This window comes from Mya arenaria, chromosome 3 (assembly GCF_026914265.1).
Source record: "Mya arenaria isolate MELC-2E11 chromosome 3, ASM2691426v1".
Taxonomy (NCBI): domain Eukaryota; kingdom Metazoa; phylum Mollusca; class Bivalvia; order Myida; family Myidae; genus Mya; species Mya arenaria.
In genome coordinates this window covers 9,361,160-9,379,110 of record NC_069124.1, presented here as the reverse complement: position 1 = coordinate 9,379,110, position 17,951 = coordinate 9,361,160, and the positions used below count along the sequence as shown (strand labels likewise).

The following is a 17,951-nucleotide window of genomic DNA, read 5'->3' as shown; positions in this document are numbered from 1 at the left end:
CTATCAAATTTGCGCAATATGTTATGCCTATAAACATTACTATCATGTTTGGTTAGTATTAATTAAGTGTGCTTGAGTAAGGTGAATTGAATTGAGCAAACAAGGTAAATTTGTCAATGTTTGTCACCTAAATGAACATGTAATGAAAATGTTTATTGTAATCAGTTGAGACATTATAGCCATATTTGGTAAGGATTGGACAAGAAATTCTTATGAGAGGAAGAAAAAGTGAATTAGGTAAAATTTTGACAAATCAAGGGTCATAACATTTGCATAAATAGTGTGATCCGGCTGTTCATCAAATGCAGTTGAGGTATTATGCCCATAAACAATGCAACCAAGTTTGATAAAGATTGGGTGATAAATGTCCCAGTAAGACAGCACACAGAGTGGATTTTGTCAAATTTTGACAGTTCGAGAACCACATCTCTTGAGTAAATAGTGATTTCTAGCTGTTAGTTAAGATATAACATTGAAACCAAGTTTGGTCAAGATTGCACAACAAAATAAATTCAGCTTTTGTTGTGCAATCTTGAAGATTTTGTTTTGTGCTAGGGAGTGAACCTTGTCTGATACCCAAGGTATAGAAAATAAGTGTTAAATATTTGTGTCACCTGCGTAGCATTGTAGACATAAAGTGATGATGTCTGGCAGTGACTGCGTCATCATCATCACAGCATATTACTTTCATTTCCATCCTTTAACTGAAATATTTAACACTTATTTTCTGAATATCTGGGTATCAGACAAGGTTCACTCCCTAGCACTAAAACAAAACCTTACATATTCTCCAAGCCACATACTGAGTTCAGTATACGGACACATGCATAAACAGGAAAACACATTTCAATAGGGTTAAAAAGAGTTAACAACCTTTTAAACAGTCATTTGACTGTAAAAGATGCCTTTTACCTCACAAGCCTCAGCATGAAGTAATAGCACTCATTTATCTTCACACTTTGCTGCATACCTTATTCATAACTCATAATTCAGTGCTGTCATTACTTTTCATTTTGTACAGATAGTTCTTACCTAATTCTATTGACTGACACGAAAGTCAAATTCTAGTACAAAATTCTATCACATGACGTTGTTTGTTTTAAGTGTTTTACAACAACTACATACGTAAAAGCATAAAATCTTTGTTTTTGGTGACAAATTTTTCATGAGATGAAAAAATTCGTAAATGAACCTACCTTTTTATACAAAATTTGTCAAGGAAAACTAGAATAGTTCATATTTTTTTATATTGAACGGCAACTCATGTAAGATCCTATATATACTTATATAATTGGCATGTCTCAGGTCATATGTCCCACAAAATGTTCTTGAAGTTCTAAATACGATGGATCAGTAAAACTAAGACCATGTGTATCTAAATTTAATTATTCCTTTTAAGAATCATAGATTAATTTAAACTAGGGATGGCAACCAGTAGTAAAATTGGTACTCGAGTACTCGGACAATCTTTCGATCGAGTACTCAGGTACTCGGAAAAAATGAATTTGTTTTCGGGAAACAAGATCGTGTATACGTGTATCGTTCATGACGTATATTTTGCGTTGGTCGTATTATTGGTCATTTTTATGTTTAAATTAGACTTGCATTATGTACTTAAACAGAAAATTAAATAAAAGGAAAACAAAATTAATGTTGTTTCAGGCTTTTAATTTTGTCTTTTTCATTTCATTTAAATGATTTTATTTATAAGTATGCACTGCAAATAAGCTACAATATAGCTGGAATGTTAAACCCGGTTTTTATTCGAGCGTCTAGATAATCGAGATTTATAATAAACAACAATCAGAATTACATTGAACGAACATTAATAACTAAGTCTTACATAAAAAGTAATGTTAGAAATACTTTGTACTGTATTATTGTTGTTAACCTCATTAATATTCATAATTCTTGGTTTAAGATATCAACCAATCAATTGTGATAATCATTGCAAAAATATTTAAAATATGCCCATAAAGAAATCAATGCACGTAACTATCGCTAGTCGTTCGCTCGTTAGTGTCCTTCGTTCGGTGAAAGGTCTCTAATTGGTAAACAATAGAATTGTGTAGGTGAAAGTTCCACTATCAAAACTTCGCTAATTGACATTAGTGCTAATTGGAAATCGGGGCCCTTTGTTGACAGTTTGCAACTCTCAACTATTGTATTAGGGTCAATTGTGTACACAGTGGGGTTTAGAGGGACCGTAAATTGTCCTCTTGGCAACTAACCAGATCTGATACTTCGTCTGTAAATCGTGTATTTGGTGATTTTTATTAAAAAAAAAAAAAAAAAAAAGTACTCAAGTAGAGATTTGGTACTCAAGTACTCGGACGTTCGATCGAGTACTCGAGTACTCGTTACCATCCCTAATTTAAACAGATATGTAGAACAAATTATAATGACTAAAATGTATGAGATAGCCATCATGGAATGATCAGAATGGTAATTTCAAATCCAAGTAAATTAATTAATTACCAATCTTAACCCATGAAGCTATAGTTTTAAACCTCAAGAAGTTAGGGAAAACCAATAATAATTTTAACAAGATTGCGACACAGCAAACAAAAATGATTTTCTTTTATTATTTAATCCCAAGTAATGGGCCATGATTCACATATGTGTGTATCGTCACTGGCAACATGTGTGCCAAGTTTTATTAATTTTGAATGTCTTAATTGTGTTTTTGGTTATGACCACTGTTAATGCTTTTGCATGACAGCGACGTGAACACCAAGGACATGATATTATCTCAACTTTTTTTGCTTCAAAACCATACATGTGATAACGTCCCGGACGTCCGGGACTATCCCGGAAATCGTATCTCTGTCACAATGTCACAGAGGGTGCATGTTTGTCCCGGAAAGTCATAAAAAAAATAATATCGGAATCGATTATCTTAATTTTACAAATGTAAGTCAGCTATTTTGCCTGTCCAGGACACTGGTCGTAAAACACAGGACATGTTGACACTAATCCATTAATTGGTACGTGTGTGGTCGAGGTCATCGCCAATCACCCGATAATTGATCTATTGGCCTATTGTTGTGCTTAACGAGTCGGGGAGGGTTCTTGTATACAAATTCACAGAACCAAAAAGCAAATTGTCTCCCTTAATACTAGACTTGAATTTACATGTACATGTAAACTTGGATTAAAAATAGAATTCGCTCATGCAGACCTGGCTTAAAATAAGTCTCTATCAAAATTATATGCATCTCCAAACGGAAAAAAGCTCATCAACTGGAAAATCTTCTTGATCGTCTGGAAAATATTGTGTGTCATAAATTGCAAACGTTTTAAATGTGATGAAAAAATAAATATATGTTACGCATGTTCTCAAAAGCGCGGGAAAACAGGTGCCCGTATAGCTGTTTATTTCCTGTTTTGATAAAACTGAAAGTGGTGGTTTTATTTTTCCATGAAAATGCAGAAAAAAACAAACCATGTCAAGAAAAAAATACGTCTTGGCAGTCAAAATAGGTACATTTTCCCGACGTTAAAAATGACTAAAAAATTCAGGGGGGGGCTTGCCCCCGGACCCCTCTAGTGTGCATTGACATTACGACGAGTGTCCCGGAATCGACAAAAGAAATTATCACATGTATGTCAAAAGACAAGATCAAAAAGGGCCTACCATAATAAAACACTCTACAGTAAACTACTACCTGTTAACATTGAGACTGTGTATGCTGTCTACGAAGTCCATGGAGTGAGGAATGAAATGGGCAAACTCCGAGATCAGACCTCGAACAAACCTGCAAATACCCGCATATGTTAAATAAAAGTCATGTGACCACAGTCAGACACACAATTTCATGTATAATTCTTAAAAAGTTTGAATTATTTTTGAAATTTTATATGACAATTGTCTCTAAACAGACCAATATAAACAACCAACTCTTACAAACCTTATAAAATGCCTTATCACATTTACTTCCCTTGATGAGAAGTTTGCTGTAAGTATCTTATTATTGTTTTTGCAAAAACACACAATGGCTTGGTTGCTGACTATGCTCAACAACTATCACATGTACTGTTCACACTACATCTACCAACTATTACCTCCACTAACTAGAGTTAACCTGATTGTTCGTTAGAAGGCCAGAATAATATGGCGAGCAGAGAAGAAGTTAAAAGCTTGAAACCATGGTTACCAAGGCAAAATTTGAATAACTCCCCAAAATGCTGCTCTTAATTAAGTAGTGGCAGATCCATAGCTTGGTGGTATAGTTGTTAGACACTTGACAGTTCACCAAAGGTCGCAGGTTTGATACAAAACTTGAAGCAAGTCAACCCTATTTCATTTCAATTACAACAATTACTTTCTTAATTTCCTGATGAAGTATAAAGCCTGGAACAAGTAGAGAGATTGAAAGAAGCCTTTGCTACAAATTTATAAAGTATAGAGCTAAAAATAAGCCATGCCTACCAATTGATAGTTATCAAGGCAAATAACTCACAAAAATGCTGTACAGTCCTACACTGATACCTCCCTTGGCCACTTACTTCAGCTCATCTTGTAGAAGTTAGATTCATGATGGCAATTGAAGATGAGGACCAGATCCCAGAATAGTGCCTTGAGACTTGAATGATCTTCATTTAGGGAAAATATTAATTTTTTTAGGAAGAGCACAGACTTACTCTCCTTGTCTACTCACCTCTGTATATCCCTGGAGAAGGAGATATTGTTATGGCGTGTATAAATGAAGTATAGAGCCCGGAACAAGGCCTTGGCTGCCTGCCCACTGCCAGTGTGCCAAACAAGCTTGTGAAGGCAGCCCAGGCTCCCAAGAAGTATAGATGTCTCCGAACCTGGAATGTGTTTATATAAATGAAATGGAATTTTTAGATATCACACTTCATGCTTTACTTAAAATTTCTTCAGGTTTAAGGTATACTACATTTAGTAAGGATAAAGGCAATGATTTGGGTGGGGAGGACCTAGTATACATCCAAATCAAATCCTCCCTCCAAACAAAAATGTCTGTATTACACCAAAAAAAATCATTTTAGACTAATATTTACAAACAATTTCTCAGGTTAAAAGAAAGTCTTTCCATTTAAGTTACTCTTTGTGACTTTGTGAATCGATATTTAGTTACCTTCAGTATCATTTGATGTGTCCCCACACAACGCGGTCATGTAGAGATTGGCCAGCTGGATGTCCACAGAGTTAAACACGCTCGGGTAGAACAACAGTCGATGAAGACGTATGATACTCTCATGTATTCCCGTCTCCGGCTGTCAGTGAAAAAAGGTCACTACCACAGTGTGAGTTGGGGTTTTTTAAGTTGAAAAAGAGGCAAAAAATTATAAAAGCCAGTTATGGGCTTTCCTATTTGTGTGACCTGCTTGTCTTGAAAGTTTTTGAGTTTCATTGAGGTAAAAGATTTTTGCATGCTGACAACACACTCAGACAACACACTAAGGGTATCACAATGACCTGGATTTTTTTCATTGAAAACAAACAATTTAAATATGAGCTAGAGATTATTTTCTAGGGAAAACCTACCACACTCTCTTTATGCAAAAAGCACGGAAATTTAATAACTATCACAACCTTTTTTCTATTTAAAGTAACAGTGACCTTGAGTAGACGCCAGGTCCAAAACTTCACATGCAGACTAACATTTTTGTGAAAGTATATGATTCTAACTCTTAATATATTTTCACAAAGTCAAGGGCAATAGCTCTGCACTAAATAAGGTAGGTGCAGCCACACACAAAACCTCAATTGCACATCTTCACACACTGCTTACAATTCCTGTAAAGCTTCATCATTCAAGCTTTTGTTCAATTTTTGATTTAATTGTTGGTTTGTATGTAAGCATTGGGATTTTTAAATACATGATATCACATCACCTATCATGCTTTATCATTCAACTTAACCATGAAGAGATACATGTACAAGGGATGTTTGGAAAGTTTTGAGACTGACTTTGTTTATATTTCTATGTGTACAAAAAAAAAAAAAAAATTGCATTCTAAATTCATTATCTACAAAATGTTCAAGTTTCTTATAGATAATATAATATATCCATGAATAACACCTCATAGAAAAAGAATTCTATAAGGGTCCTGGGCGTCATGTCAACTTCCAAACAATAACAATGTTTTATATCAGCAATAACTTTAACTTTCATTCACCAAACTGTGTTATAAGCATTCTTGACAGTCATAACCTCTTCATTGATCAGACGGATGAGCAATACTTTTTTCATCCTGTGTATATGTTCTTTGTTGCAGAAATATTTTATGAAAATCCTCTTATGTTCGCGCTTGCATAACAAATCCTTTTAGAAAATGCTGTTATTTTTCAAGTGTGATTTCACATACATCCTACAGCGGTTTGTGCCACTTGTGTGTACGTGTTTAATATAAAGCTGTTTTGGGTAGAAATTATGGGTTAAACTGGTACCTTATGATGCCATGAATATATATAAAGGAAAAAGGCAAACCTAACAACAAAATACTCTGCACAGATACTTTAGCAATATATTTTTCTTGTATATGCTGCAGTTTAATAATGAGATTTGAAAGGAACAATTGTTCATGAATGCTGTCTCAAAACATTCCAAACAACCCATCTTATCTTGGTTCTAAGAAACCCACCATGTTGACATTGAAAGATCCACAGAGTTACAAAAATTAGCATCTCGTGAGCCAAGTTGAGCTAAAATTTTCTATACTTGCCATGGGTGATATGTTCAGACTAAATAGCACCAGAAGTTGACAAAATTTACAAAGTAAAAATGTTACTACAAATGGTAACATGGGTATCAATCATTTCTTAAACATCACTAAACAGAGGCCATCATTCCTGAGAAAACCAAGATGACCACTCACATATTTATACTGCCTGACCCAGTGAAAGGCCAGCAGTCTGTGGAGCTCATTTAGACATGGCTGGCTTGTCATCACACACAGACGGTGAACTAGGTCACATTCCTCTTTTGCTGTTAATATCGCACTGCCAAACTTGCGCTGAAATAATTAATAAATTTACATGTGGCTTGTTCAAACAGAGATGGCTGGTCGTGGCACAACAATAATTCTCTAGGTTGAACTCCTCCATCAATGTTAATATTTAGTGAACCTACCCTGAAAGAATTGTTCAACTTTTTTAAATATCCAGGCAGTGATTATAGTCCTGCTGTGCCAGTTGATTAGTAATGTCATTTGAATAGAACATTAATAAGCTATAATTGTACAATATCTCCTTACATATCATCTTGGATCAGTTTTGATTATGAAATAGATGAACTCTCAATATTTCTGATAAACAATAAGGCTTTCGTCCAATTTTCAGTTCATTCTTGGTTATGGTCAAAGCCTGCTGGCATGGATCTATATTAAATCCTTGAACTCAACAGTGCACTTAGCTAATTTAGTCCAAATTATTGACCATTAGTAGACCCCTTTCATCCCCCTACCTGTATACAGAGAACAGCCTGGAAAATAACGCAGCTCATGGTGGCCATCTGGTGTAGCATCAGTGGCTTGAAAGCCTGAAAAAATGGTAAAAGTACATTTCATTAAAGCATGTACTTCAGGCTACATGAAATGTGAAATTCTTGTTCATACTTATCTCAATTAGTTTAATTGTACAGAGGCTCATACTAAGAACATAATATGTTGTATTTATTTATTAATATACAATCATGCTCGAGCTTGCTTTCTTGTCAGAAACCAGTACTGGCGTCTTCATTGAGAATCCAATAGAAAGTATCCCTGGTGGGGCTTGAACCCATGATCTCTGGTGTGAGAGGTGGACACCAAATGACTACTCTTGATTCTAAGATCAATCTCACTACCTGGCTGTAAGGGACAGAATTTCTTTTACTGAGTGTATAAGTTGGCACCTCATAAGCCACTGTTTGTCAAACATTCTCTACATTTACTTGAGATGGGTGGTATTGGCAAAAAACATGTTGCAATATATCGTAACATTTCATCAGCTTATCACAATACGTATCACAATATATCGAATATTTCATCAGCATATCACAATACGTATCACAATATATCATAATTGTATCACAATTCATATCATGTTATATCGTTTGAGAATGCATACTTACCATAGGTGATATGTCAGGGCTGTGCAGCACCAGGTTGGCAAGAGACAACGTCATTCGTAGAGATCCTGACCGAGTAAACATGGGCATTTGTTCCACCAGGTAGGCCACTGTTTGTTTGAAATCATGTGACTCCATGGACATCGACCACTTCAGATTGGACTGGAATGGTGAATTTTGTTAAGAAGGAAAATACAAAGATGAGTTATTGCTAGACTGTAAAAAAATATCCTGAAATTAGGTGAAAAAACAACACAAAGAACCTTTTCAATGCAACTTTTGAGCATGAAAAGTAAGCTAACACTTCTGTTAAATGATTGCTCCTGACCAACTCAAAGAATATGAAAAAAATGGGCTAAAAAATATTTGTCTGGTGGGGGTTACATCCAAAACAGGCAGGGTAGATATGATTTTTTTTATTTCTTTTATTAGGTAATAGGCATTATGTTACAACACTATTGTCATCATTAGGGAATGGCATGAAAGTTATCTTTAGTATAAGCTTATTAAATTCCACACACAATTTCTTTATATATATAAAAAAAAATTAATCGAATGACAATAAAAGCGGTAGATCGGTGCCTATTTTGTAGGTAGAGTAGGGTAAACTGAAACAGAAGTACTTTTATGGCCTTCGTAAAACACTGAAACACATGAACCCATAAAAACTCAAATTTCTGAATCTCATTGTTTATTTTAACCTAACTCATCAGATCAGCTGGTATACTTAAATAATATTTGGCATTTAGAGAGAAATCCATACCAAAGCTGGATTCTTCACAGGTGTCTTGGAGCCATAATTGTTCCTAGAAAAATATATTAAACATTTTTCAGCTGAAACATTCATTTATCATAATGCATAATATAAAACATGATAAAAATCTCTGTATCAAATGTATATCTCTATGAAGTTCAACAAGAGCTGTCACAGAGACAGAGCGCTCAACTTTTCTGCTGCTTTTAAGCTTAAGGATTGGAAACTTTGGTGAAATGTGCATGGATCACTGTAGAATTAGATTGCATGCAAAAACTTAACCAGTAAAAAAATAAAGAGGCAAAATATGCATTATATGCTAGATAGAGTTATCATACTTGATTGTATAATGTTTCAATGCAATACATGATATATTTGCTGTCAGAGGTATTGACTTATATGTGGTAACATGCAAAAACCTTCACCAGAATTTCTAATCCAAATATTAAAGGGGCAAAATTTGCATTGTTTGCAAAATAGAGTTATCTAACTTAGTTTATCAAGTAGGTCGGATGGTTGAGTAACGATGTATAAAGTCTCAATACTAAGTCCAATATTAAAGGGCAGTTATTTGCATTATATGCAAGAGTTTTTCAACAGAGTTAACCAAGTAGGTTGGATGGTTGGGATACATGTCTAGTTTCAATGCGATACATGATAAATTCTATTGAGATATTGACTAAAATGTGGTAACATACAAAACCTTCAACTGAATCAAAGTCGAACAATCAAGGACTACAATTTGCATTTAATGCAAAAAAGAGTAATCTAACTTGATTATTCAAGTAGGTAAGATGGTTGAGTACCATTGTATAAAGTCTCAATGCAAAACATCAGGTAGTTGTTGAGATATTAACCTATGTGTGCTTACATGCAAAACCTTAATCAGAATTTCTAAGTAAAATTATAAAGGCCCATTATTTGCATTATTTTCAAATAAGTGTTATCTGACTTGCTTAATTAAGTAGATTGGATAGTTGGGAACAAATATCTTAAGTTTCAATGCCATACATGTATATGTAAAAAAAACTTAACCAAGGTGTGACACCGATGTTGACGCCGATACAGATGCTAGAAATAGTATAGCTCTCCTTATTATTCGAATAGTCAAGCTAAAAACTGTTTAAGTAAATAGCATATTTAGTCTTTAACTAAAGATTTATAGTATTTTTTTATCATATATATGGCTTAGTTTAGAGTGAATACCACCACTCTTACATGGCAATATTCTCCATGAGTGTTGCAGCCAGGAGGGAATAGTCCTGGAATACATGTGACCTCTCCTGCCGACAACAGCGGACCACCTCATCAAAGTACTGACATAACATGCCCTAAAACATGAATATAGACACTGGATAAAATGTTACAGGTAAATACTGAAAGATCAGATTTACAACAGCTATATTTCATTTGAGGTATTGTCTTAAGTGAAATTATACTCTACCTGGTTTACAATATATTGATACTTTCTTCAGTCTGTTATTGTTGTGATAATGTTGCCAATTACCATTATAATTGTTAACTGTCACATAATGATAATAATACAAGGGCTGTTCATAAAGTTTGTGGACTGGAGCAAAATCAGTCCACCAATAATCACTAATGTAAGCAATATAACATATACAACATTTCATTCAATATATTGTGAAGAAGTATTGAAAATTTCATTAAAAATGTTGACTGAAAGCCTTAAGTTTTTAAAAAACCATCCCTTTCATCATAGAGCACTTTGACACATCATGGCGTCAGAAATTTAAATAATGCAAATTATTTTAAAAACTGAAGTCTGCCCAAAGTTTTGCTATGCTTTAACTTATAGTGTGTTTTCTCCATCAATTTATATTATGAAACAAAAAAGACCAGTTCATTGTAAAACTGACCTGCTTTTTAATTTGTGTTCTCTTTTCTTCTCATGTCTTATCATGTAAGATATATTGTGGTTGCATAATGTGCACAAAAACCCTCTAAGACACATATTAAAACAGTTTCAACGTCAGAAACCTTTTGTTTTAAGACAAATAAATTGGATGATATATACCTTATTTGGAGAAAACATACACAGATTCCTACCACATATAGAAAACATCAGATGTAAAGGGTAGGTGTTAAGAATAAAAGGCAAAACATTTCATGAAAAGATTTTTCTATATTTGCTCATGAGTTTCTTAATAAAATTCTTATAACGTTTATGATCACATTCAAATTTTGTTCAATGTTTCAAGGAGCATTTGGGCTACTAAGTATTAATTTTCAGGTTGAGTTATAAATGTTTCTTATGAATTATGTATCATACAAACTTTGTTTAAAGTATTTCATGACCCAAAACATTTTCAAAGTGCTCCCTGTTCCATACCCTTAGTTTCATCAGCTGCGTTAACTAGAATGCCATATGGTCACACACAAACTGTTTCTTACATGATCTAACTTAGGTGTCTCCTTGAAACATTAGATAATGATATTGATATTAAAAAAATACAAAAGTCAGTCCACAAACAGCCCTCATAATTTTAAAGTGTCACATTAAAATCATAAACTTTCCCATTATCAATATCATTATAAAATGTCACGATATCATTTCATTATATGCATTTTAATGATTTATAGAGATTTATATGGTTAAAATATCAATCTGATCGTTTTTACTGCTCTGAAACTTTAACCCCCTCTCATTTCCAAACGATAACAATGACATCATTTCAGAAATGATGTATTGTTTGCATACAATTTGAAGCGTTTTTTCTGAAACTACAATTAACTGTCATATATCCTTTTTACTAATAAGGTATATAATAGAAAGAACATTTGTTTGCTTCAGCGTAAGATCGCAAAATATTTCACCTCATGAACACCATAAGTAAATATTTACTTAGTGAATTATTGCTTTTAGTGCTCACTAAGTCATATATATTGCTATCTAACATTGAAACAAACAATTATTCTCTACACAATTATAATATGAACTTTGCCAACTATTTTAAGTTTGTTGTATATCGCTGTTTAAGTTTTAGTGATCAACTTTAACTCACTGGTGCAAACTCTTCCATGTGGATGAGTGACTGACAAGCGCATGCCCGCAGATTCTCGCTGCCGGGCTGGTTCACTCGTGTGGTTACTATGGCAACCAGCTCCTTCACAACATTGTCACACAGCTCTGTTTTCTAGCAAAAACAGTAACAAATAACTTAACAACAAATATCAGCCACCTGATTATGAAATAAACTATCTTTCCTGCAAAACTTACGGAAAAATGTGTTCCGGAAAAATATTCCACTTTTCACTGATGCAAATCTGTGATAGGAGTGTGAAATAAAAATAATATTTTCTGCCATTGATATTGTGTCTTTCTTATCATATATTTAACTAATAAACGTGTTAGTGTTACTCTTGCAACACATACCATTATATATGTATCACTTCTCTTCAAATGCATATCATGATAGTGTAACAGTAGTTACAGGCCATTCTTTTTAACATTTAAAATGTTTCTGTGTGTAACTTCAAAATAGTTAGTTGTTCCAGATGGTGTGTTACATTCAACAGTTTAATAAAAATTGATAATAAAGACCAGGTTTCAGTAAACATGTCTGAGTTTTTGCATTACACTTCCTACAGCTTCGTTCATACTTTCACCACCAATATTTCATTATCAAAGCTATAGCAATGAAACTTTGACTCAATATGCCGACCATTGCGGACACTATCTAGTACTTACACTCAAATAACTATAATTTTTTTCATACAACAGATGTCCAAGTCTTCATTTTATTTAAAATCACCCTTAGCTGGGTAAGAGTATATGTTCACAATAAGCTTATCTTACTAGCATATCCAGCTGAATCACGAGGCTGGATGCAGTTGTGAGGATCTGACAGGCCAGAGAAGAGTTCCCTCCCTTGTCCCCTGTCTGCTGATACACACCCAGCATAGAAACAACCACCTGGTCAACACTGAAACAAACAACACACAAACAAACAATAATGTTCATATTACTATCTCAATTAATCACTATATCAAAGTATTATGTATTTTAAGTTTCTTTTAGAGTTATCAATAAATGTGAATTTTAATAAAATTGACACAAAGAAATTAAAGTTTTTCAATAATAAGTTGTCTATTTTCATAACAAAAACATAAAACAAGACCAGTTTAATGGCTGTTGTATATTGGACAACAGAATTCAGACCCCAATGTGCTTGGTTTTGTGCTACATTTTTTGTATTTCTGAACTCTTTATGCCTCAATATACAAACATAAAACAAAACCTGGTTTATGTTTTACAAACCTCTGCTTAATTTGGGCCTGTTCTTGGCATGTTTTAATATTGATCACTGCTCTGATCCATAGTCTGATACACTAACCATTTAATCTATCACTACCCTACTATAATATTTAGCTTTCTCAATGCACAAACCTTTCACTGGTTAGTCCAAGGTGGCCATACTCTTCCAGGGCAATTAGAATTTCTACCTTGTCAGAGTTTTTGACTGTATCTTCGTACAGAATCTGTAATAAATAAACACAGACCTGTCTTTTTCTGGCCATTTTGGGAAAATGAAAATTACCAATTTAGGAAAAAAAAATCACTCGACATCAAGTTTTGGGAATTTTTAAGGGCCTTCCACTGTGCAAAAGTTGGTAGATAAGGCCAAGAATAAAAATGTTTCAAAAGTTCATGTTTTATTCAGTTTAGATGAACAATCTTTTTTCAAGAGTAAAACCAACATCCTTTGAGACATATTTTGTGTAAATAAGGAATAGAATTTATTTCACGAAAGAACATTTGATTAGATCTTGTGTTTTGGTGCTTCAAATAACTTCTGCACTGTGGTAGGCCATAAAGATTAAAAAATATTTAAATGTTATGTAAACCATGCTTCTTATATATTTTAAGTGTTGAGCTCAAGAGAAAAGGCAAATTTTTCACTAATCAAATGTTTAAAAGTTAAAAAGTTTAAGACCAATACTTGTTCATATTGCTTGGAATGTCATCAGATTTCTGTGCTTTTACAAAATACATACCAGACAACGCGAAAACTTTTTCTCCTTCACAGGACATTGCGACAGGTAAACACTTAAAGTTTACCTGTCGCAACAAATTTTTACCTGTAGCAATGTTACAAACAGTATTCGGTTACATCAGCCTAAACCTTGATTTTAAGCCTCTTTTTAAATAAGTTTTGTAATTCCCCATTATAACAGGTTTAGATCTTTTTGGTTAGATTTGTCCTAAAGTACTATAATAAATTACAAAAAAGCTAAACATCATGTAAAAAAAAATGAATATTCGAATCTTATGTCATAATTTTTTTCTTCCCTTGCCTCCCCCCAAAAAAACTCATATCTGTTCGCCTACCCATGGAACAGCTAGATCTTACTCTTTTAATTCATCTTTAAATCAAAGATACAGTACAGTTATAAAATGTAACGAATTGTACTACAAGTCAAACTCAGGCACAACATTTATGCAAAAACGAAAGTAGATTTCTTGTTATTGGCAATGTTAAACAGAGCGGAAAGAAAGTCAGCTTGGTATATTAATCATCATATTTAAATTAACACGATTGCCGGGAACTACTTCGCCGAAAATAAATACATATGGATCTTTGTAATTTCCGAACATTTCAGTAAAATAGAAGTATGATAGTACGAGCTGAGATCGGAACCTTACGCGTTTTATCGGCTTTTACGGAAACATGTCGAAACGGGGTTTACAAATAGTGATACACAGATTAACACGCTGAATAATCATGATATAATAGTTAAAAATAACTCTGAACATTTATTTAGAAACTGAAAGTCAATTTTCCGAAAATTAAACGGTGCTGACTGTAATTTTTCACCGGACATTGTGACCGACCAAAACAAAAGTTTCGTCGGTCAAAATGGAAATATACCGGACATGTCCGACTGTCCGACGGACATTCGCATTGTCTGACATACAGTTTACACATTTTACTTATAAATTATATAACATAGAAGCATTCTATAGGTTTAATTCTTTAGGCCTTTCCTTTAAAGCTGCACTCTCACAGATTGATAGTTGTGACAACATTTTTAATTTTTGTCTTGGAATGAGCCAATTTTTGCGAAAATGCATGGAATCCAGTTATATAAGACTGCTGACACAAATAAGATCGCATATGTTTATATTTAAGTTCAAAAATTGATGTTTTATGCATTTTTCTTAAACCGTTAGTTTTAAGCCATAAAACATTAATTTTCGAACAGAAATATGAAAATCTGCGATCTGATCTTTTGTCAGCAATCTTTTATCATTGGGTTGCAGATATTTATGCAAAAATTTGCTCTTTCCAAGACAAAAAATAAAGTTGTAAAAACGGTTCATCTGTGAGAGTGCAGCTTTAAGCTTTTAAGACATGGATTATGAATTGTCACATCACAAAAAAATATTGGGAGAATTCATGTGTCAATGAATAGTTGACCGAAGCATATCTGCATCAGTTTTTCATGAAAAAATAGTGCAATTAGCAAAAGGTGTTGGCTATTAAATTGTTTATGAGTTACTTTTGTTTCCTTATTGACCAATTCAGTCTTAATTTGGAGTTACAGTTGAAGAATATATTTAATATTGATATGAATCAGTGTACCTCTGGTATTAGGGGAACACAATGAATGTCCAAATGGTAAAAAGCACATAATTGTGGCATATGACATGTACAAATTGCTCACTACGAGTGCACTCCTAGTGCACAAGAGTGTAAAGTTTAGTCTTAACATTACTGTACACTCAGCTTATAGTGTACAACTTATTACAGTCTTTTAATGAAATGTTATGATCGTAATTCTAACACAGATAAAACCATTCAATACAAGTAATTGGAGAATTTTAGTGCATAGAGAACCTTGATAATTAAAGCTCGATTCTTTTAATTAGTTTTATTTAACCGAACTTGGTTACTATCCGAAAAATTATCCATTTTTTGTATTCAATTCAGAAAACGTACTTATAACAACTCAACAGCAACAAAATCGTTATAATACAAACCCTTAGTAGGTCAAGAGCATAAAATTCATCTTGAAAACGCTTGACAATCTTTCCACTTTTAATTTCAGCTCGAAATTGAAGTACAAGCGGATAATTTTCATTTCCTTGTTTCGCCATTTTTAAAATGAAACATTTACAAGTTGTAAGAATCGCAAAAAAAATGGTAATGTACAACCATATTTTTGTTAACCTTATTGATAATCCTGAGCAGACTTGTCGTTCGTTGGTTACATCAAAATTGCAATATTGAGATTAACGGTTGGTAAAGGACAAGTGTATGTGTTTGGGAAACAGTTTGGGTAAATTTTTATTGTTGTAAATATGTGCATCTGGGTTGTGTTCTGTTAAGGTTTGAATGTAGTCCATTTAAATAGACGCCATGACGCCAGTTGTTGTTTTTTGTACTCTGTATTACATACAGACTGACTTTTTATATGTTATAATATGTATTTGAAAATAATAAATTACTATTGGTGAATCTTAAGTGTAATTTAAGCTTAAGTAATACGTAATATTTTGGGCACGTACTTAACATTTGTGGGGTAATAGGGAGCATAAAATGTCTATACTGAGTATGGTTAAAAAAAGTAATGACCGCCTATTGTTGTGCCTAGGTTCGAATGGTTTTGTAATAGTTTTCCTTGATTTTATGTTGGTATGTGAACAGGAGGATCTTGGTGCTGTGTACGTTTTGATAGGCTCGTGCAGAACATTGTGCTGAAGTTGTATTTCGGTGGTGTGGTGTAGGTTTGGGTGGTGTGTTATAGGTCTGAGACAAACCGGTGGTGTAATACAGGTTTGGTTATGGTAAGTGTGATTTGGGATGATGTGGTGTAGGTTTTTGGTGGTGTCGTGAAAGGGTTAGTAGGTGTCATATACTTTTGAGCTGTGTAGTGTGTGCTTGGATAGTGTAGTGTACATGTACACGTAAATTTAGCTGGGGTTGTGTAGGTTTGTGTGATATAGTTTAGGTGTGGATGTGGGGTATAGGCATAGATGAATGCACTGTAAGTCTGGTGTGGTGTAAGGTCGGGTTGGTGTGCTGTAGGTTTGGGTTGGTGTGATGTAGGTTTGTGTTAGTGTGGTGTAGGTTCGGGTTTGTGTTGTGTAGGTTCGGGTTTGTGTTGTGTAAGTTTGGGTTGGTCTGATGTAGGTTCAGGTTGGTGTGGTGTAGGCTCCGGTTGGTGTGGTGTAAGTTTGTGTAATGTAGTTTAGGTGTGGATTAGGGGTGTAGGCATTGGTGAATGCACTGTAAGTCTGGTGTGGTGTAGGTTTGGGTTGGGTGATGTAGGTTTGGGTTGGTGTGGTGTAGGTATGTGTTATGTAGTTTAGGTGTGGATGTGGGTTGTAGGCATTAATGAATGCACTGTAAGTCTGGTGTGGTGTAGGTTTGGGTTGGTGTATTTTAGGTTTGGGTGGTATGGTGTTTGTTTCTGGTTGATGTTATGTTTGACTTGCTGGAGTGGAGTATATTTTGGATGGTGTGATGTAGGTTTGGGTTGGTGTGGTGTAGGTTCGGGTATATTTTGGGTAGTTTAGGTTTTGATGATGTGATGTTGGTTTCAGATAGTGTGTTGTTGTTTTGGTGTTGATATGTAGTTTAGGTTTGAAGTAGTATGGTGAAGGTTTGTTGGTGATGTAATGAATGTTTAGGGTTAAATAGTTAACTTTTGTTGAAGAGTGTTTGTATTTTTGGCTGGTGCATCTGATGTAGGTTTGGAATGGTGCAGTGTTCCATTTAGATGGTGTGGTGTAGGTTTGGGTTATTAATTTTGAAGGTTGTCTTTTTTGAGTATGTTTGAAACGGTGTAGTGCAAGTTTGGATGTCGAAGTGAAGGTAAAATAAGTGTATGGTAAGTTTGGTTTATAATGTGTAGGTTTGGTTGATGTTGTGTTTGTGTGGTTGATGATGTACAGGTGTTGTAAATGTTGAATAGGTTTGATTGATGTTGTGCAGATTTGGCTGGTGTTGTGTAAATTTGGTTGGTGAATGTAGGTTTGGTTGGTGAGTTGTATGTTTGGTTGATGTTGTTTCAGTGTTTGGTTATTGTGGTGTACATTTAGTTGATGCTGTGTAGGTTTGGTTGGTTGATGTTGTTTCAGTGTTTTG

At 34.1% G+C, this 17,951-nt stretch overlaps 1 protein-coding gene across 2 annotated transcripts in view; it reads right to left on the bottom strand.

Moving 5' to 3' along the window:
* Positions 1-15,959, bottom strand: part of LOC128229398 (AP-5 complex subunit beta-1-like) — a 56,452-nt gene extending 40,493 nt beyond the window's left edge. Inside the window, exons 1-12 of one of the 2 annotated variants that reach the window (XM_052941301.1) lie at positions 15,842-15,959; positions 13,247-13,338; positions 12,656-12,782; positions 11,862-11,993; positions 10,054-10,166; positions 8,845-8,887; positions 8,085-8,243; positions 7,437-7,511; positions 6,850-6,987; positions 5,106-5,244; positions 4,662-4,815; positions 3,666-3,758 (exon numbers count right to left, since the gene is read on the bottom strand). In XM_052941301.1, the coding sequence (XP_052797261.1) occupies positions 3,666-3,758; positions 4,662-4,815; positions 5,106-5,244; positions 6,850-6,987; positions 7,437-7,511; positions 8,085-8,243; positions 8,845-8,887; positions 10,054-10,166; positions 11,862-11,993; positions 12,656-12,782; positions 13,247-13,338; positions 15,842-15,958 (1,382 nt within the window). In that variant the 5' untranslated portion in view covers position 15,959. The remainder of the gene's footprint in view (positions 1-3,665; positions 3,759-4,661; positions 4,816-5,105; positions 5,245-6,849; positions 6,988-7,436; positions 7,512-8,084; positions 8,244-8,844; positions 8,888-10,053; positions 10,167-11,861; positions 11,994-12,655; positions 12,783-13,246; positions 13,339-15,841) is intronic. The other variant, XM_052941302.1, reaches the window with a different exon arrangement.
* Between the last annotated feature and the right edge of the window lie 1,992 nt (positions 15,960-17,951).